This window comes from Natator depressus, chromosome 7 (assembly GCF_965152275.1).
Source record: "Natator depressus isolate rNatDep1 chromosome 7, rNatDep2.hap1, whole genome shotgun sequence".
Classification (NCBI taxonomy): domain Eukaryota; kingdom Metazoa; phylum Chordata; order Testudines; family Cheloniidae; genus Natator; species Natator depressus.
Window position 1 is genome coordinate 7283543 of NC_134240.1, and position 21228 is coordinate 7304770.

Here is a 21228-nt window from a genome sequence, read left to right on the forward strand (position 1 = left end):
AACAGGACATTAATCTGAACGGTGTAGGGAAAGAGACCCAAGCAAAACGTGTACCTTGTCTGTCCACGTGCAGTGGTTGATTCATGCAGGACGACGGTGGCATTCTGTCATGGTTGCTGGGATACAGAGTACTAGCGGTGTCCATTCTCTGACTGCTGGCAATCCCAGTGCACTGTGGAGGGTGAAGAGGGTTGCTGCCTCTGCTCTTGCTCCTACTTGGTTCTTTTCTGCTGAAGGCATTTTGAGGTGCGTTATCCATAGTCTTAGTTGGCTGAGAACAGTATTCAGGATCCTTGGGGTAAATGTTGACATTCATGCTATCTGTACTTCCGCTACAGTCAGTGCACACAACTGGCAGGCTGTACCCTTTGTGGAGGGCGAGAAGAGGCAATAACTGAAGTTAAATACAGCCAGTTTGAAGCCGTCATCACAGCATCATGCAAATTGGAGATGGACAAGATGTCTCAGGCCACCCCTCTGCCACATGGGAGTCACTTGAACAATATATTTTTCTTTGGTATTCTACAAATCTAGTTAACGCCTGCCTTTTGCAGAACATTAGATTTCCCAGTATCCCTATCGGATGTTGAAACGACTGGATCTGCCTCCTCTATCCCACTCCACACATTTATTTCTATTGCAAGTAGAAAGACACCTTACAGGTGTTACGTATTTATCCTCCATCACCATTTCCTGCTTCGTGGCTGACCAGACAGGACAGAAAAGGAAGGTGGAATTCTGCGGTAGCTGTTGCTGAAAAGGAGTATGTTGCCTTTTGAGTGTCATCGTTTTTAAAGGGACATCGTCAATTTAAATCACATTTCTATCTGAAAATATTTTGCTTATGGTTGGTAGGAATAATATCAAAGATGGTAGAGGTGAAAGGGAAGAGGAGGAAGTCTGTTTCCCCCCACCAGTTTATTTTATCTGCACGCGGTCAGTTAGTTGGGTTTCACCATTTCCCCCTAGAGAATCAGTCAGTTTCCCAGGCTGTCTGAGGGGCTCTTATATATATAGCACGATGAGAGAGAAAATATCTTTTAAAAAAACAGGAAACTGTGACTGGAAAACCACACACGCCGGCAAAGAGACCGAGGAGCAGGTGTAGCGCCCAAAACTACTTGTAACTTGATTTTTGAACTTCTGATATTTTCAAGTTGACAGTCCCTTTATGATGCCGCTGATGAAAATGTCTAACCCCTTCAGTTTGAAACAGCTCTTAGATATTAGGAATGGCTTAAAAACACCCACTCAAGCTGCAGTGATGCTGTTCAGAGTCAAAAGTTTTCCCTTTTCTGGCTGTGCTTTAAGCTCAAACTACTGTGATGAAGAAATAAGCAAGAGAAAAATGAACTTGCCGTATCCGCATCTGAGAATCACTCTTGGCATTTTTTTAGGCAACATTTCTTCTCAGTCTTAATAACACACTGACTCTCAAATGATTTCTGATCTGTACTAACATGAAATGTCTTTGCAGATTAATGTGTTTTGTACCTGTCTTATCTGGAACAAGCATTCCATCGGCTGCGTCTTCGGTTTTCCAAGCGTCTTTATTATATCCTACACATAGCTTTGGCTGTCTACAAGCTACAGTGGGAGCTTCAACATCTGGACTTCTTCCAGCATCAGTATGACACATACCTATAACAAAAGAACCAGCTGGCTAAAGATTACAACCATCTGCTCTTTCAGTCGAAACATTCAGTCATTTATCGTACTGTAAAAACAGAATTATACACTGTTTCCATTGTAATCCCTTATGCTGAGTCAATTTTTCAAGGAACTAATGCTTTATAGACTAATGATCATCTTAATCCAGAAATTTAACCTTTCCGCCCTAACATGTTGTCTTTTAAAATATTGTATGATGTTGGCATTTAATTTGTAAGCCTGAAGGCGGGGTTTTGCCATGCCAGTGGATTTTGTATTAGAATTTAGTTGTCAGTAATTCCAGAGCCATAGAACTAGACCAATATTGGCAAAACCCATTCTTCCAGGCCTGATGAATTAATAGTCACTAAAGGAATCTGTTTTGATGAGTGATATTACTGGGAAAGGTGTTTCTTCTATGTCCCCAAAGTGAGAGGCATGTGGAATCTCCTTCCTTAGAAGTTTTTTAAGGTCAGGCTTGACAAAGCCCTGGCTGGGCTGATTTAGTTGGGGATTGGTCCTGCTCTGAGCAGGGGGTTGGACTAGATGACCTCCTGAGGTCCCTTCCAACCCTGATATTCTATGATTCCCTGCCTGTGTCCCCAATACAGTGTAGTAGCTAGGTGTATGGATCTTGCAAACAGCTCACAATGAGAGCAGAAGGCACTAATTTTTTTGGTTACTCCTCGTCACGCCAAGAGTGGCTACAGCTTTTTAAATGTTAGAATCCAATTCCTACCATTGTTCTCTATGTGCCCGTTAGGCTGTTGGCTGTTCTCAACTCTGATGACCACTTCCTGTCTGTCAGAAAGAGTCCCCTGGGAAGACAGGTAGCTTGGCACATCAGGTGGTACAATGGTCTCGTCTGCAACAAGAGGTAAAGACAAATATGAACCTCCTGTACTTCTACACAAGGAGTTACGCTGTCAAAAATGACTTAGGAGCAGAAGTGCCACTGACTTTCATGGAGACTCGGGCCACCCTTTTCAGAAGTGACCAGTGACACTAGATGTCTACATTGTTGGGTGACATTGTAAAGCAGCCTGGTTCTTCAGAACACACTGAGCAGCCGCCCCCTCAGGGCCCCCTTTAAGGTGGCACTAGTTGAGTGCCTCAAAATTTAGGCATCGCCAATCCCTAGGGCCTTGTGAAAATCTTGGCCTTCTCATAATAGAAGGTGGATTCCTAAGTTATTTAGGAGACTGATCCCACCGCTTTCATAACCGTGTGAATAGAGAAGACTGCGGCCTGCATGCTTTCTTTGGTCAAACTGAGCAAGCAATTACAGCCTCCGTGTCTGCCAGGATTCCTCCGGTCAGTCGGAGGGGAATGTGCAGAATAATAAATGTCGCTTTCTGAATCTTTAATAAGGGTTGTCAGTGGCTCGGTAGCAACAAACTCCCTTTGTACCAGGCCCCGCCTCATGAAAACACCAGGCCGAAAGTAAACTTCAAAACTGGAGAAGAATGATAACGACTGGCCAGGGGGCTGCTGCTTGGGGAGTCAGCTTCAACCTGATTTTACTTCAGCCACTCTGATAAATATGCAATTGCCTTCACGTTATGCTGGCTCATCACCCCAGCACAAAGCAAATGTTCAGGCAAATGCTCTGGGAGAGAAAAACCCTACACAGTCCTACATGAGTCCTACACACTGCAGCTCCTCTGGGTTTATTTTTCATTCCATGGAAAGGAAACAAAGGCAGAAAGATTGGGGGGGGCAAAAAACTGCTACTTTCTCTCCACTGCAAGTGTCCTATTAAAATTGATACCTGAACTGAAAAAACTGCTACCTGAACTTAAGAGGAGTATCTCCATGTTTTAAGACATTTACTATTTACCACAGCAACTGGCCTTGTTTTTTGAACAGCCTTCACCCAGACAGCAGCCCCAGGGCTAGATCCTGGGTCACTGGGCGAGGTTCAGCTCTTAGACTGTTCTATCCCTAGCCAGTCCCGTCACCCTCCCCCACCTCAAGCTATGCCAAATGTAAACTCAATTCTATGGGGCCCGGAGCTCCTCTTTTTCCAGAACTGACCCTGTAATGAACTGACCAGACACCATTCACAAAGGGGAAGAGAGAAGCGCTGCAATGTCTCGAGATTAAAAAAAAAAAAAAAAATTCAGTGTCAGAGGGTCCTGCAGAAAAGACTGCATTTAGAGCATGCAAATTACATTCCATCCAAACCTTCCCTTCCGCCATGGCTTTGAAAGCCCCGTAAGTACTGCACCTGTTTCCTGAGAAGATTAAAGGGATGTAGTGGAGGGCATCAAATCCCAGGAAGGGATCAGACTGAGCCAATGCTGCTGAGTGCCCCAGAGTCCAGGAAGCTGGTCCAACAGGCCAAACGGGTGCTTACACTGACTATTCCTCCTGACCTCAGTACAGCCCATCCTCAAACGATCAACCCAATGCCATGAGTTTGGCACCAGGGTGGCATTTTTAGAAGGCCGCTAGGCACCAGAAAACTTCCTCTAGAAGACACTGCACTTTACTGCTGGAGGTATCTCACTGCAAGAGTTCTATGTGGGCGGGTGGAGGGGTCAGTACCCAGGGTGGAAAAAGGGTTTCCCGTATCACAAATGAGGCCTGGTTAACCCAGATTGCAACACTGCTTCCGACAGTGGCCAGAGAAAACCTGTCAGGCTCTGAATCAGGAGAGGCTGTCTGCGCCTGGATGGGAGAGAACTTGATGAGCCAGGCAAGCCATAAATCAAAGCACTGAACATTCTGCAACAGCAAGTGACAGCCAGTGCAGCTGGGTGCAGCTTCCTGAACAGAGGCAGATGATACGGGGAATCAAATCACTGAGATAAGCCTTTTAAGTAGGAGTTATGGCTGGCTGGTTCAGCTGTTCAGCCGCAGCAGAATGTTCTGGCACGCAAAGGTTTCCGCTGGCCCAAGAGCCCTTAGCCAGCGTTGGAGCCTACCTGTGTTGGTGACGCTGTATTCTTCACTCTTCTTTCTGGTCTGGTAGATGATGCACACCCAGACCAAAGACGTCAGCACAATGCTGCACACCACTGCAATGGTGATTATCCCCACTGTCATCCTGTCCTTCCTGCAGCCAAGGGATTGCAAGATGCTTACGTGGCTGTGTGCACGTTCCGTTCCGAGGGTATTGGACATTTCACAGGTGTATTTCCCAGCATCCTCCAGCACAACATTCCGAACGATCAGCAGCTGGTTGCCAGGGGTGAAATGATGCCTGTCAGTCACTACCAGGGGCTGGTCGCCTTTCAGCCAGGTGATGCGTGGAGGTGGGCTTCCCGTTGCTTTGCACTGAAGGGCCACTGTTTCACCTACAGACACTACATGGTCTTCCAGTGGATGGATCAAGGACGGCGTCTCTACAGGGGTTTAAGTACAGACATTAAGTTTCTAGGGGGGTTGTGATGACTCAGATCATCTAGAGTTAGCAAACCAACAGACGTTTCTGAAGACACAATTAGCAAAGTTCTAGAAATTGGCTAAACAATACAGGGTCTCGTATGCCAGCTTCCCCAGGGACACCGCACTGCAAACCAATGTCTAACTGGCATAATCTGGGCCTTTACTATCAGTTCTGCTTTAGTTTTCTTTCCATATCCTACACAAGAAACCCATGCCCCAGGCTAATCATCTCCCACTTTGGAGGAGGAATAACAGCTGTCACATACCAATAACTTGTAGGGCAAGGAGGCAGAGTTTAGTTTCCTCCTGCATATTTCTCCTTGGCAGGGGAGGCAAATAGCATGGCCTAACGGGTTTCTCCTATAGAAGAAGGGTGACTTCCAACAGAAACAGGACTCATTTTCTCAGGTATCTGGGTCCTTTCGTAGTTCCCATAAGTTACTGGCGTCGCCCCAACCCCACTGTCCCATGAGTAGGTCTATGGCTTCTGACAACTCAAGCATTCCCTTCTAAAACCTATTTTGGAAACTCAAAATGGTTCCTTTGCCTGCACTGCCCGGATCCCCAAGGAAGCAAAGCTTCTTACCTAGTACCGTCAGGGTGGCATTGGCCAGCACAGAGCCCGCGGAGTTCTGCGCCGTGCAGCTATAAACGCCCATGTCCTCTATCTTCACATCCATGATGAAGAAGACGTCATCGTCTGGCATGACGTGCATGCGTCGCTCTCGGGCTGCTGGGAAGTCGGTGCCTCCGTCCTTCTGCCAAGCAATTTGTGGGATGGGGAAGCCATTGGCCGCACATTCCAGCCGTGCTGTCGTCCCTGTCCGGCTGGTGATGTCATGGGGGGTTTTGATAAATGAAGGCAACACTGCGAAGGGGAAAAGGGGGGGCGGGTAAGAGTGACAAACAGCCTTAGGGAAACGAAACCAGCCTTCCTGATGCCTGAGAACCCCCCCCGTTAAACTAATTTCAAATGCTTCTGGGATCAGTCTTCAGGGTATGAAACAAATAAAAACCATCCTCCCTCTAAAGGGAAATGTTATTCAATATGTTCCCTCTTTCTAGCCCTTTCAGACTTTCATTCCTGCTGGCAGAGACCCTGCTGGAATGGCTGAAACCAATGGGATGACGCCTGTGTTTAGCGATGACTCGCATGCTTGGAGTTAAGCATGTGCGTGGCCAGACCAGGGTCAGCATATCCAGAGAGGTGTGTGCCTGTAATACGGGGCCTCCCAACATGCCGTGGGATACGTATGGCTGGATGACCTTTTTACCGACAAGAAAAGAATCTGAACCCAGCCTGGCGCTCACCGTTAACAGTGAGCCGGGCCTTGTTTGAGTAGGTGGAGCCAAAGTGGTTGGTGATGATGCACTGGTAACGCCCCTCGTGGGCGAAGGTGACGTGCCGCAGGTGCAGGATGGTGGTGTACTCCATCACCTCGCCGTTCTTGGCCCGCGCATGGGCAAAGTTCTCAATCTCGGCGTTGTGCAGGATCTCGTTGTCCTTCTTCCAGGCAAATGTCATAGGGGAGCTGCTGCTGCTTGCGGCCGAGCAGGTGAAGCGGATATCCTTGCCGAGAACGGCCATGGTAGTCTCCGGCTGAATAATAATCTGGGGTTTGGGGAAATCGTCTGAAAAACAATGACAGCGGTTCAGCCCCGAACTCGGACGCTATGACCACTGTTCCTGGTCACAATTCTTGCCGTTTTCACCTACAAAATTATTTTAGCAGCTGATGCAGAGCGAGTCTAAATTTAATTAACAATGAGTATATTTAGCTTGAGGAACTGACATTTTTGCACATCTGCCTTTATGTACCGTTAATGGGAAGATAAACTATCTCTATGCAACAGAGTTTGTAGTTTGTAGGGGCAGGCCCCATGTTTTCAGAGTGTATGCGTGCCTGCGTGTAGTGCCTAGCGCAATGAGGCGCTGGTCCACTGACTGGGGCCCAGGTGCTACCAGAATACTTACACCACTCATGTACAAAGCATCAATTCAAACAATAAGAGCAAATCTGAAGTTCAACTTCAAGAGTAAGTTGTAGCCCCTAAATTTCTCCTCTAAACCACCCCTCCCTCAAACTCTTGCATTAACCTGAAGTGGAGGGTGAAAAGGGTTAAAGTCACTGTTACAACTGACAAGCACTCACTAGCAGCAGCATGATGGTACAAGATGTCTCTGAACAGCAGCTGTATTTGCCTGTCACCCTTCTAAAGCAGAGGCCTGCATGTGCACCCCTCTGCCCAGGGCAACTGTTGCTTTTAGCAGAGTTCCAAGCAGTTTCGTTTATTAGATTTCGACAAACAGTGTAACTGAATATTGGAGTAACGTTTAATTAAACAGCGATGCCCCTGGAACTGGGAAAGACTGGTGGCTGATGGCTTGGCAGCCATCGGAGATGCAAAGCTGTTCTTACATTAGAAAGGTTGATTTTGCAACTTTGTGATGACTTGCCGTGGGGACAGAGCATTTGAAAACGTGTCTCCTCTTCTTTAGGACTGAAATAACAACCCCAACAAACCCATTTGGAGGCAGGCCATCTCAGCTCTGATGCCCTGTATGTTAAGCATGTGTGTGTATATTTGTGCTCATCGCAGGTGTGGCTGGAACGTGGGGTGAACTTTCATCAGTGAGACATACAAATTATGCTTTCAACTGAGGAAAGGGAACTTTCAAAAGCTACTCTGCTCTTCATAAATTATCACTGTAAAGAAGTAAGACTAAAATCCACACAGTTAACAGGACAAACCGCACAGAGAGGTTCCAAAACCTAGGCCCCATTTAGTTTCAAAGGAGGAAAGCATGAGCAATCGTGACTTTGGCCCAGTCTCCTACCACAGGTTTCGGCTGATCACTTTTAATTGTTCCCAATTAAAAGCTAGGTTGTGTGTGTGTGTTCAGCTGTTCTGCATTTGCCAGGCTGGTTTTCAGCCATACTTGGCCATAACAGCAGCGAGCAGCTGGATGAAAGGAAAGCAGTAGTTCTGATCCAAGCAAATAAAAATTAATCACAAACACACAAATGCAAATTTTAGCAATTGGCTGTTTCAGATTTAATGGATAAAACAGCCATAAAAAGAGCTTATATTTAAAGACCCCCCTCCCACCACAATTGTTTTAAAACCTTTTGTTCTTACGATTGAGGGGGTGGCAATGGGGGGGAGCGGGGAAATCCCAAACCCAACAACTGAAGCTCACAATGCTATCACTCTGTGTGCAAATTCACAGCTGAAATCCTGCCCATATTAGCTCTCTAGGACCGGAGCTGTCTTCCTATAACAGAGCAGCTGGATTTATAACTGAACCAACTGTTAGTCCCCTTTGATTTAATACTCAGAGTGCCTTGTAAAGGGATACACTAGATGCAACCAATGCGATGTGTGGTTTTGGTGGGAAATAAATTGTAGCCAGTGACTAATTTTTAAAATGTAGGCTTGGGTTGGCTTTGATGACACAAAACCCCCACCAACCATGGCATAATCACACAGTCTAGCAGTAAAAGGAAATTTTGGCCAAAACAAGACCTGCCGTTCACACAGCCTCACACCCAGACCCCACTTACCACACACAAAACTTTCTGTGGGCACGGCAAAAATGCTCTTGCTCTTGAGCGACTCGGGATGGGCGCAGGTGGCTACCACAAAGGGCTGCTGCTCCTTCTCGGCTAACCAGTGCGGCAACCATTTCAGCTGACAATCGCACAGGAAGCTGTCGCTGTTTATGTGGCTGGAGGGAAACAGAAACGAAAGCGCCCGCTTGTGACCCTTGCGAGAGAAACACTGCAAAGCTCAGAGCCCTTTAAAGTCACTCGGCAGTCCTCCCTTTCCTCAGCACGAGCAAAAAGGGAGAGGATGGCTGTTGTGCGAAATACATCACACTTGTATAGCACCTTTCCTCTCCCTCCCGCCCCAAAAAAATCTCCTAACACTTTATGAACATTAATTAACCCTTGCAACAACCCTGAGAGGCTGGCAAGTGGTGATTTACAGTTAGGTAAACCGAGGCAGAGAGATCTCAATGGAAGCGAGGAACCAAAATACCCTTGAGGATCTGGACCTGAGTAATCTACCAAGGAGGCATGTATCAGGGGCAGAGTCAGGCACGGAACCCAGGAATCCTGAACCCCACTTGTATAATTACTACACATGCACCTTCTCTGCCCACCATTGTGTCGAAAGTCTTTATCGGGATTGTCTGCAAGGTTCAATCGCTGAATGTCGAAAGCGTTCTGTGAAGCTCTCTACTTACAGCGGTTAATAACCTACTTAGCCAATGCTAATCTTTAGTGCATTTCCGATGCAGCCCAAGCCAACAGGTCTCTCTCCCTCCTTCTGTTTGTGCACTTATTTGTTTGTGCACCAGCACGACACAGGGGGTCAGAAGGCGCATGCTCAGCTCAGTGAATTCTGTTTGTTGGTTAACTACTGATACACAGGGGGAGGGGAGGGCAAACAAATCACTGGTTTTGTATACGGCCAACAAAAACAGTGAGTAATTCAAACAACAAAAAATTCTCAGCATCCTACTGGGAACTTAGTGGCTGCTGTTAAGAAGAAATCTTAGAATTCAGAAGATACTAGCTGATGGCCATCAAAGATGGGGCATAAGCTCACAAGACACAATAACTTCAAATGTTGCAGAGCTACTTTAGTAATGCCAGGCCTGGGTTTTATGTGCTGTAAGGTGTGAGACGTTCTCTACATAATTTTTAAAAACACTCCAGGCCAAATTCTCTGCTGGTTTAACTTGTCACAGCCCTAAGGCTAATGGTGCTCTCAAAATGTACATCGGCAGAGAATTTGGCCTTTGTGTTGGTTTAGGAACCTCTTACAAAGCACCACGTAGACAAGTGACCGTTAAAGTTCCATCTCTACAGCATATCGTAAAACAGCGATTTTTAGGCCAAGGCATTTCTGTGAAACTTCACTATCAGCAAAGAAGCGATACAGGCTTGACTTTAAGGAGTAGCACCAAAGGTCAAGCAGAGGTTGTGAACCACACATTAACTATACAGCGACTGGGGGCAGGATTTGAGATCATCGAATATTACAGCTTAACCTTTAGAACGCTGTGAGATGACGATATGCATCTGTGTGTATGTGTCTAACAAGAGAGAGCCCTGGCATTGAGCAAAAGTAGCAGTTCTGATAACACAGCCACATTTTTACAGCTGACACTAGATGATGTGCATCTCAAATCCATTGAAATGTCAGCACTGTGTGCAGACCCTGAACATAGGTATACCAGAAATGCAGGTTGGCCACCAGGAATTAAATAGCTCACAGAGCACTGTGTAAGAACAAGAGATTTGCTTAACAGAACTGGATTTTCTGAGCGGAGATGGATAATTGCACACATGCTACCCACGGTTACTATGATCTAATTTCACTCTCTACTAAGTGTGAGATGTGTCTGGACATCTGCTCAAGTGTAAAAATAACCTGTAGGGAAGGTTGAGAGAGAAGGGGGAATTGTTTCCAATGGCATGTTATACATGTGACCAGTGTGGTACTACTCACATACAGGAGGAGAAAGATCAGTGCAGACTTAATGGTATGTACGGTCCAAATACTTACAGCTGCTTCAGGTTCTTCATCTTAGCAAAAGCCTCTGGTTGGACAGACCTGATTGCATTGTCCCTGAGGTTCCTGCAGAACAAAATCAGAGGCACTTTTGAAAAAAATTAATGCTCCAGTAACATCAAGAGACCAACATCTTTTCTCCAAGCTAAGTAAGTAATGGAACACACATTTTATGGTATGCAAGCTCCATATTCAGGCAGTGCACAATGGTTTGTATTTGTATTATTGTGGATCTATGCTAGATAAAACACTTGTTAACTCTGAGCTAAGGCTGCTAGACTGCACAGCCCGCCAACGCAAGCCACAAGAAGCAAAGGAACGAGCAACTCATTCAACGCCTCATCTCCACTTTACCATCTCAGCCTAGACTACCTCCACCAGTCACTGCTCACACATCTCCACCCTCTTCTTGAGCACCCAGCAGGCAGCCTTGACTTCCAAGCAGGTTTATTGCTCATGGACCAAATCCACAGCAGGTGGAAATCTGTGTTGCTCCATATCCTTGAAAACAGTTCTCCTGAATAAGAGGACTACATCTGTCTATGTGTTTAATTATAAATGTTCCAAAGGGACATATATCTGAGAAGATATTAGAACACATGTTTGGGGGGAATGTGGTTGTTTAGGTTTTCTAAAGCTAGTTTGAGGAAAAGGGGGTAAAAATTTCCAAAAAGGAGTATTTTTAAATGCTTCCCTCTGCAGAAGTTCATCAGTACTTTACTAAAAAAAAACACTTGTCCTTTGAAGGGGGATTATGCCAAAATTTGGACTCTAAACTCAGTCACTGAAGTGTGAAACAATAGGAGTTTAGTGCTGCTTTAAAGTGCAAATCTCAGTACAACTGCAACCAGAGAGTCATTACTGACCCCTCCAAAACACACTTTGCGCCTCACCGTTTGTTTTGCTGCCAGGGGCCTAAGAGTCAACGTGATCAACATCCAATAAATCACACAGAGCAACAAAATATTTAAACCTGGCTAAATTCGTAAGCGGAAACTAAGGATGAATCACTGCTAGAGGCATCGGCCCTGGGAGGAGACGGGAAGAATTGCTTAGCTATAGCCAAACTGGTTTCCTGCAAACAGCTTGAAAAGTGGTTACACTGAATGAGAGGTTTTGTTTCTGTATCAGAAGCTCGTCATTTTCAACATGTCTCGTCACGGACTTTGGAGGAATGCTGAGTGGGGGAGCGATGGCCAGGTCTGAAACATGGCTTCGCTGCAAACAGCCTGCAGGGTAACCGTGTTATGAGTCAAGGAGATATTTATCCCAATACAAATCAAAAAATTAAGGGCATGCAAATTTGCCATATGTTCTGTAACTTTGTTCCTGGCACAAAGAAAGGCCAAAGTTGAAGCTGACTTATAATGAGAAGGAAGCAGCTGGCCCCCACAAATGGGCTGGCTTCTCAGTTTACAAAGACGCTATTAAATTGCTAGCAGACCTCCTCAGCCATTTTTGGCAGGCCCCGTTCCAAACGGCAAAGGATGGTGGGTTACTCACAGGTGCTCCAGGGCCTCCAGGCCTGAGAACGCTTTCTTGGCCACTGACTTGATCTTGTTTCCAAACAGAGTTCTGCAGTTTCCAAACATCCAGTGCCAGATAAACAGAAAGAAAAGGCAAAAGAAAGAACACAATTAGCGTGACTGTATCTGATAAAGTGTCCAGTGTAAGGCACTAGAAATCTGAACTGCACAGAGATTAAGGGGCTGAAGCGTGCACTTCTTCCCCTCCTGAAATTAAATACTTTTATCTGTATTACAATTTAATAGTGATGACAGTATGAAACGGAATGCGCCCTATCACATCAAGAGGCAGGTCTGTGATGGTACTTGGAAATTGGCTTGTTGAGTAACAGAAGGTCCCCTGTATTCTGCGATGGGCTGGTTGTGGACAGAATTAAGTGCAATGCCAGATTAACAAGGTATTGGACTATCGCTGCAACACCTTCCACTTCTGACCTTTAGTAGAAGAGGAATAATTTATTCACTGCTGTTTGTCCTATAGGACAAGCTGAACTTCAGCACACATACAGGAACTGCAAGATCTTTAAAGGGGGCAGGTCTCTTTATGCGTGTTTGTAAAGTGCCTAACACAACAGGGTCCTGAACAAAACATCACTTGGTGAGCCCTGTCCAAAGGGACAATGAGTATGTTTTCAAACTTCCAAGGACGATCAGCCTTCCTGTAGATGAGCATTCGGTGCTAATAAGCAGGACAGGATTTGTGTTCTTTGCAGAACACTGCCAATTATGATGCTCACAGCACAATCTGATATTTACAAAGTACCAATTTTCTATAAATATTCACAATTGGCAATTATCAGTAGGATATCAACAATTTCCACCCCACCATCAACCTCAGCCTGGACCAGTCCACACAAGAGATCCGCTTCCTGGACACTACAGTGCAAATGAGCAATGGTCACATAAACACCACCCTATACCGGAAACCTACTGACCGCTATTCCTACCTACATGCCTCCAGCTTTCATCCAGACCACATCACACGATCCATTGTCTACAGCCAAGCTCTAAGATACAACCGCATTTGCTCCAATCCCTCAGACAGAGACAAACACCTACAGGATCTCTATCAAGCATTCTTAAAACTACAATACCCACCTGGGGAAGTGAGGAAACAGACTGACAAAGCCAGACGGGTATCCAGAAATCACCTACTACAGGACAGGCCCCACAAGGAAAATAACAGAACACCACTGGCCATCATGTACTGCCCCCAGCTAAAACCTCTCAAGCACATCATCAACGATCTACAACCTATCCTGGGAAACGATCCCTCACTCTCACAGACCTTGGGAGACAGGCCAGTCCTCGCTTACAGACAGCCCCCCAACCTGAAGCAAATACTCACCAGCAACTACACACAACACAACAAAAACACTAACCCAGGAACCTATCCCTGCAACAAACCCTGTTGCTAACTCTGTCCACATATTTATTCAAGGGACACCATCATAGGACCTAACCACATCAGTCATACCAGATGAGAGCTGATGGGAGATATGATTGCTCTCTATACTTCAGAGCGATAAATACCAGGGAGGGAGAGGAGTTATTTAAGTTAAGGGCCAACGCTGGCACAAGAACAAATGGGTATCAACTGTCCATCAACTAGTTTGGGCTTGAAATCAGATGAAATTTCTAACCATCAGAGGAATGAAGTTCTGGAACAGCCTTCCAAGGCACAAAAAACTTAACTGGTTTCAAAACTGAGTTTGAGAAATTTATGGAGGGGATGGTATGATGAGATTGCCTTCAATGGCATGTAGCCAATATGACTGCTATCTTCAACGACCAGTGATGGGACACTCGATGGGGAGGGCTCTGAGTTACTACAGTGAATTCTTTCCCTGGTGTCCGGCTACTGGGTCTTGCCAACATGCTCAGGGTCTAACTGAGAAGCATATTTGGGGTCAGGAAGGAATTTCTCCCTGGATAAGATTGGCAGAGACCCTGGAGCGGGGGAGGGAAGGGTTGCTTTTTTCTGCAGCATTGGTCACGGATCACTTGCTGGTTTGAACTAGAGTAATTTGGTGGAGTATCTTTGTAACGTGAAGTCTTTAAATCATGATTTGAAGCCTTCAGTAGCTCAGCCAGAGGCTAGGGGTCTATCACAGGAGTGGGTGGGTGAGGTTCTGTGGTCTGCGATGTGCAGGTGGTCAGACTGGATGATCACAATAGTTCTTTCAGGCCTTAAAGTTTGTGAATATCATCCTTACAGAGCAAATGCAGCTAATTATAGTTTACAACGATTAAAAAAGGGAAAACTACACACAACTAGCCAAAACTATGTTACCCTCCAAACCACGCACCTCCTCAGTTCACTAGCTCAAGCCATCCCCATTCCAGGGCCCCAACAATGAGTAATCTTGTCTCCTCCTGCGTGAGATATCCCATAATTCTTTTCCACTACAGGCACGCCAGCAAGAGTTGGCTACTGTCATCCAGTTTTCATGGTAAATTTCTGTGTCACATGTTTAATGGGAAACCAATTACAGTTCTTAGTCTTTCTCTGTACAACAACAAAGCAGAACCAAAACTTAGGTTTCTGGCAAAGTTAATTCCCATCTTCCACAAGGAAACACACAAACACATACACACCCTTTATGGTCAAAATTAGTTTACCATAAAACCATAGTTGCATCTTCAGAGAGTTTGAGGCCATTCCCTAGATTGTCTTTTTTTAATTTTTATTAGAAGAATAAAGACAGCTGCCATAGGCTGTCCCTAGTGGCTGATAAAAGGCACACTCATTTGCAAGCCACTTTTCAGATGTTCTATTTGGTGAAAATATTTTGTAATCTTTACTGAGCTCCTTGGATTAGGAACAGTCCATCAGTATTTAGACGTTGTGTTCAGAATGAGGTTGACCCCTTAGGTCAATCCTGCTCACCATTTATTGTGAATCTTGATCCTTAAAAATCTCAGGTGGAGATTTTTACCCACCTTTACATATATAGTGTATATGTGTGCGTGCTGTTTATATGCAACTATTGTATGTGCATCTAACTGGGTATACACGTGTATGCAACTATTCTGTATAGCCACGTACATGAGAAATACATAGAAAAGTTGTAATAAGAAGCTGGTGTACACTCCTGCCAACTCTCATTCAAATACATATTCCTATTTCCTCACAGACCCTAGATAACCATTTTTCTGATTATGAAATTATTATAAAACCAGCGACCATCTTCAAAGGGATCTGGTATTTTGGAATGGAAGCACTGTGGCATGCAAATCAGCCAGCTTGCTGCAAGTGAAGAAATGCTCTCCCACCGTCAAGCGAGTTGGCAACAGTACCTCCACACTGCAATTAAAGTAGTATAACGACACCGTGCACAAGCAGTTCATTAGAAAGTAGCGTTTTCCCCCTTTGCCAGGTTTGCACCTGCACGAAGGTCTTTAAGTGAGTGAGCCATCAAAAAACGGTTAAATCTAGCAGCTTGAATAATTAGGGAACTGGTGGCTCCCCAGCGACTCCACTGATGCTTTCTATGCTTCAGTGGTTCTCGGCTCCCTTTTCTGAGGCAATGTTTTAATTTAGGCCTGCCTTCTCCATTCTGGAGAGCTTCATCTATAATTCAGGAAAGGCTACAATGACTGGCCTCCCCCACTCCCAGTTTAACACCTTCATTATGCTGAACACCACTCATGGCTAAATCCTTTCAGAGACTAATCCATGCCAGATCAAAGGGGAGCAGCTTTTAAGGCAATCTCCACAGAGCTGTGATTATTAATTCATTGGAAGGTTTCCTCTGAAGTGCCATTTATTTTTTTGTATGCTAATGACGGTTAAAACACAGGGGCCCTATACCAGACAGTTCAACACTTAGCACACAGGCTGGTATTAAAAAAAAAAAAAAAAAGTTTGGAAGTAGGAATGGCACTTAATTGAAGCCCCGAGACAAAATTCAAACTCCTGGCTTGAGTGATGATGAACGAAATTAGGCCCTTTTGAGTTGAAAGGCCCCGAATGTGACCAAAATGCCTCAAGAAAGGCAGCTAGATTATTTGAACATTACGAGCGTGTTTCCAACCTTACATTTTAAGGCAAAATGGATAATCCAAGCAGAGACCCAATAATCTGTCCAACCCTTCACCCATATGTAACCCCCAGTCCAGCAACATTCACATGACTTCTCTGCCATAGCCCCTCGGCTGTGACTCCCTCCACTCCCCTCCCTTCTTCCGCTCTGACTCCTTTGGCCCCTTTTCAGGCCTTAGCCTTTCTTATCCCCTAACCCCTGACACCCGCATCCCCAGCAGCTGCTGCTTTACCCCAGCTCCTGTGCCGGTGCCTCTGAAGGAAGCCCACCGACCATGAAGACTTCCTCCGCTACAGGGCTATTCTCTGTTCCTACCATTCTACCATCTTCCCTGCCAAGCGTGCAGCCTTCCCACTCTCATCTACTCCCTTGTCCACAATCCCATCTGCTAAAATCTACCCTTTGACTCCCTCCTTGAACTTTCCCACTGTCCCCACGCGCTTCCTACCACACATAGGACCTCACCAGCTTCTTCAGATAAAAGGAAACTATCAACAAGACCAGCCAAGAAGTTCCCACATCCACCAGTGGCACCTCCTCCATGCTTTCTCCAGTGACTGAATTTTCTGTCTGCCCTTCTCCATCTCTAACCATTATTCCCCTGCCTCCTAATCTCCCTCACTCCTGTTCTCCACCCCGCCCTCACCATCTGGTTCATTCTACACTCTGGTCTTTCCCCATCCTCCCCCACCTGCATCTCCAACTACCCCGCCTCCCCTTCTCCTTTAAATTGATCTATGTCCTTCTATACCCACGATGGCAAGTCCCTCTTCTCCAACCCCATCTTAGGTCCCGACCACTTCACTGAAGCCGCTCTCCCAAATAGCTCTAATGACAGAGTGACAATGCACCACCTGCTGAGATTCATACCAGCCACCTGCCATCATACCGTGCACCCCTGGCATATCAGCATCAGAGACAGTGATGAAGGAGGTGAAAACTCAAACAGAGGCAAGAAATAATAATTAAAAGAGACTTCCAATTAGTCAGAATCAGTCAGAAACTTGCCCGACAGGATCGATTATAGATAGCTGATTTCAAATATCCTTCTCCATGCAATCCCTCCAAAAGGGAAAACGAACAATCTAACAAGCAGCTCGGACACTTAGCAATTCAGAAATCAACAGCGGGCTGAATACCTACAAAGCTGAAGCCATCTACAAATATTTTCTTGCACATTCCTCTCAAACAGAATCAGTTTTCTTTTTATCCCTTTGACAGTTCTGGCCCAATACAGATGCGTATCAGTACTACTCATATGAGCTCTAAAAAGTAATCACAAAATCACAAGATCATAAAACTGCACAAAGACTGCATCACTAATGAAACTGGTGGGTCATATCCTGAAAAAAAAAAAAAAACAACAGCAAAACCCTTAAGAGACAGATGTTTGTCCAATTCACTTGAACTGTGAAGTGTAAGATGTATTAAGCATAACCCTGAGATCTTCTCTTGTTTATTATCGCCTTTTCATTAGAGGTTGAGCATCACTCAGTGATTTTGTGAAAGGAAGCTTTTTCCCTTGAGTTTTGCGGACAAAGTGCAACTGAAGTGTGCTAAATCTGACTGAGAACAAATCCGCAAGCTAGTTTCTACCACCATTGAGTGAGTGAATATTCAACTGCTCTAACGGCATGGGGCTCTATGAAACGAAAACATGTGCTCCTAGGAATGGCGTTTACTACCATTTAGTGAGTCTGGGGGCTGTCATGTCTCACACTTTCTTCAGCTTTTCCCGTTCCCAAAGTCCATATAAGAAACTCTCTCCACTCACCCCTCCCCCCTTCATGTAAGGAGCTCAACAAAACTTCTAAAGCTCGGCTACTCACAGCTTGCTTAGGTTTTCAAGGCCTGTAAAAGCCCCATTGGTATCTTCTATTGTGCCTGAAATCTCGTTATGGTCCAGGTCCCTGGGGAGAAGACAAAAGAAAACTCACAATCAATTTCTCAGTCCTGGGCTCGCCATTAAAGAACTAAAGGAAAAAGTTTGGGAACAGCTTACCAAGAGCTTCCCATTTTGTCCTTGCCATACATCACTGTTATCAGTAAGCCTAGCATGGCAGCTGAGCAGACTTTGTTTGAGCAGAGCCAACTACTTTTGCATGACTTTTCTTGCACTAAAGAAAGTAACTGATGCTTTCCAATCTGATCCCGTTTGCCACTTTAAAGGTGACCTGCAGTGGATTTGTAAAATCTGGGTTTATGCCCTTTTCTAATTCTTTATGCTGTATGAAGAAGTCTTGGAGGAGAAAAGTTCCCCTCAGACAAAGAGAAGCTTGTTCTGCCTTTTAAAACAAGAATTGTCATATGCAAGGTCCATTTAGTTGAGTATTATTTTAAACAGTGGCTAGCACCAAATGCCTTGGAGGAAGGTGTAAGAATTGCACAGTACACAGATGTGGGATAATCTGTGCTCCACATTAGGTCTCATCTCATCCTGATGTCTAATAGTCAGATATACTGGCTTAAGCCCTTCCAGAATTTATATTATCCCTTAATATCCCTTCCAGAATTATAATTAATGTGGTAACGCCGGATATTCTTGTCATCCACGTAAATGTTAAGTCCCTTTTAGAATCTTGTTAAATTTTTGGCCTCAGTGACTTCCTGTGGCAATGAGTTCCACAGTCTAAGGTCTTGCCTATACAGAGAAATTTAGCAGCATAACTATACTGGCATAATTATACTGTTGTAACTCCCCATACAGTCATTCTTATTCCTGAATAAAGAGGGCCTTTTTCCAGTTTAATTTTCAAAATGCTCATTAGTTACTGGAGTTACATGGATCTTAATGACAACAAGCAAACCAAAAACCATCAAAGATTTTCAAAGAGTCTGACTAAAATTCCTTTCCCCTCTCTCCCTTGAATCTCCAGGTAGTAGAGTGCCTTTCAGCAGACAGAACTTTAGAATTTCTAATGTTCTTTTTAAAAATAAAAATAAACACACTTTTAGGCCTTTTAACATCACAGGGAAGGCAAAAAAACAAACAAACAGAAAACAACCCCCGTCCCCCACAAATCCATTATTTTCTTTGAACCTTAAAAGACTATTAGAACAGCGAGCGTTTCAATGGGTTTTGTTTTGGGGTTTGTTTTTTTTTGTGTTACACATTAACACATGATATGAGAACAGAAGAATCCCATGAAGTGCACATAGCTCGGTACCAAGACTTCCTCAGCCAGGCCAGGACTGATTTTTTGCCATAGGTACCCAAATTAACGGCAGTCTTTGTTGCTAGCAATGATTTCTTGGGCTTTTCAACATGAACTGAAGTTGTGAAAAGAAATGGCCCACGGACACAATGCCCGTTTCTCAGCTGGCGTCATTATCAGACCCGTGTCCCATATCTCAGTGCGACACCGGCCCAGGCAGCGTCATGGTGGCTGTCAGTAATATCTGTGGCTAGAACCAGGCCAAGTGGATGGCAGAATAACAGTGCAGTAGGGTGTGGGCACAAACAATGCTGCGGTGGCAGTCGGGGAGAGACAAGTGAGAAGAGAGGCAGGGCCTGGAAGACTTGCCATGATGCATTGCAGGATGTTGGGAGGACAGTGTTCCATAAATTGGATTATAAACGTTTCACGTCTTAGGGGCCACATGTTTTCATTCCTGCCAGTTTCACACTGTACATCAACTAACCCGCCTGCTTGCAACTTAGGTTCTCTTTTCTGGGACTCATGAATAAACCCTCTATTCCTGGAGATTTGTCCTGAGGCCAATTCCACCCCATCCAACCCTGCCACTGTACTTGGGACCACTAGCCTTCTGGCCTCTTCACAGTATGAGAGGAGACAGGAGGGGAGGTGTTGAGAATGTTTGAGATCTCTGGCACATACTTTTATTGAGTGAGTGTCACCGGGTGTTTTCCTAAAAAGCGAAAAGAAAATAGCTTGGCTTGTCACTGGGCTTGTTCTCCTAAAGGAAGCTGAAAGGCTTAGTGTTAAGGGGGGTGGGGGGAGAATGTGGTGTTTTTTCTCAAATGGACAAAAAAATAGAGAGCATGGGTATTCTGGCCTAGCTCTCTTTGCATTCAACTCCTCTTCTCTCCCAGCCCCTGTTGCCAATTTCCTATTGTTTCTGGCTGGCTGAGCCTGAATGCTTGCTGCCTTGTTAATCATTATGCTGTGAGGTCCCCAGGCCTGACCTCTGTTTGAATAGCTCCACATTTCAGCAGTTTCACACCCACCAAAGGCTCGTCAACAATAGGCCATAATTAAAGCATGCTCGGGTCTTTTTCACCAGGTGCAGGACCCAATAGTCTTCCTCTTTATTCAATTAGAGCTCACTCTCTCCCCCCTTGCACTGGACACAAAAGAGGCTCTGCATTTGCTGCAAAGGGCACAGATCTACCCATTCCCGCTCCCCTGCTTTTTCTTTGGAAGCCTTTAGTCCCTGCACTGACAGCTGCCTGGGAGAAGGCCCTCTCTGAATGCCAGTGGTTGAAAGGTTTAGGCTTAAAAAAGAAAAAGAAGAAAAAAGAATCACTTTTCAGTCACTTCCTCCCGTGTGAAACTCAATAAAGGAATAAATAAGATGTGTCCAGTACAGTAAGCAGGGAAGGGAAAGCTCCTCTGTTCTGATGTCCTTTTCATTAATCGAAGCACAATGGGGCTCAGTGAAGGGGAATAAAAAAGTACCACACTGTATTTCTTTTTCAAAACCAGAATAAAAATCCAGTGAGCACAACTGGCCTTGAAGGCTGAGCCGTTAAACTTGTCTGAAGGATTTCATGGCAGCTCAGATGAAAGAACCGTGTGGGCCAGATCCTCGGCCGGTGCAAACGGAAGGAGCTGCCCTGAGGACGCTGGAACAAGCTGTCCAGGGACGTGGTGGGTTCTTCCTCTCAAGTCTAGCTGCCTTTCTGGTAGATAAGCTTTAGTCCGACACAAGTTACTGGACAGCGGTGACATTCTATGGCTCTTATCATGCGGGAGGTCAGACTAGAGGATCTAATGGTCCTGACTGGCCTTAAAATCCAGGAAACTAGGATGATGAATCCATTTACACCAGCCTGAGGATCAGGG

General features: G+C 45.2%; 1 protein-coding gene across 1 annotated transcript in view; it reads right to left on the reverse strand.

Moving 5' to 3' along the window:
• The window catches only part of LRIG1 (leucine rich repeats and immunoglobulin like domains 1), a 126217-nt gene that overhangs the window by 2979 nt on the left and 102010 nt on the right, over window positions 1-21228 (reverse strand). Inside the window, exons 9-18 of the mRNA XM_074957436.1 lie at window positions 18031-18111; window positions 12133-12204; window positions 10624-10695; window positions 8610-8773; window positions 6355-6675; window positions 5630-5911; window positions 4581-5000; window positions 2390-2515; window positions 1495-1641; window positions 55-366 (exon numbers count right to left, since the gene is read on the reverse strand). Of these exons, the coding sequence (XP_074813537.1) occupies window positions 55-366; window positions 1495-1641; window positions 2390-2515; window positions 4581-5000; window positions 5630-5911; window positions 6355-6675; window positions 8610-8773; window positions 10624-10695; window positions 12133-12204; window positions 18031-18111 (1997 nt within the window). The remainder of the gene's footprint in view (window positions 1-54; window positions 367-1494; window positions 1642-2389; window positions 2516-4580; window positions 5001-5629; window positions 5912-6354; window positions 6676-8609; window positions 8774-10623; window positions 10696-12132; window positions 12205-18030; window positions 18112-21228) is intronic.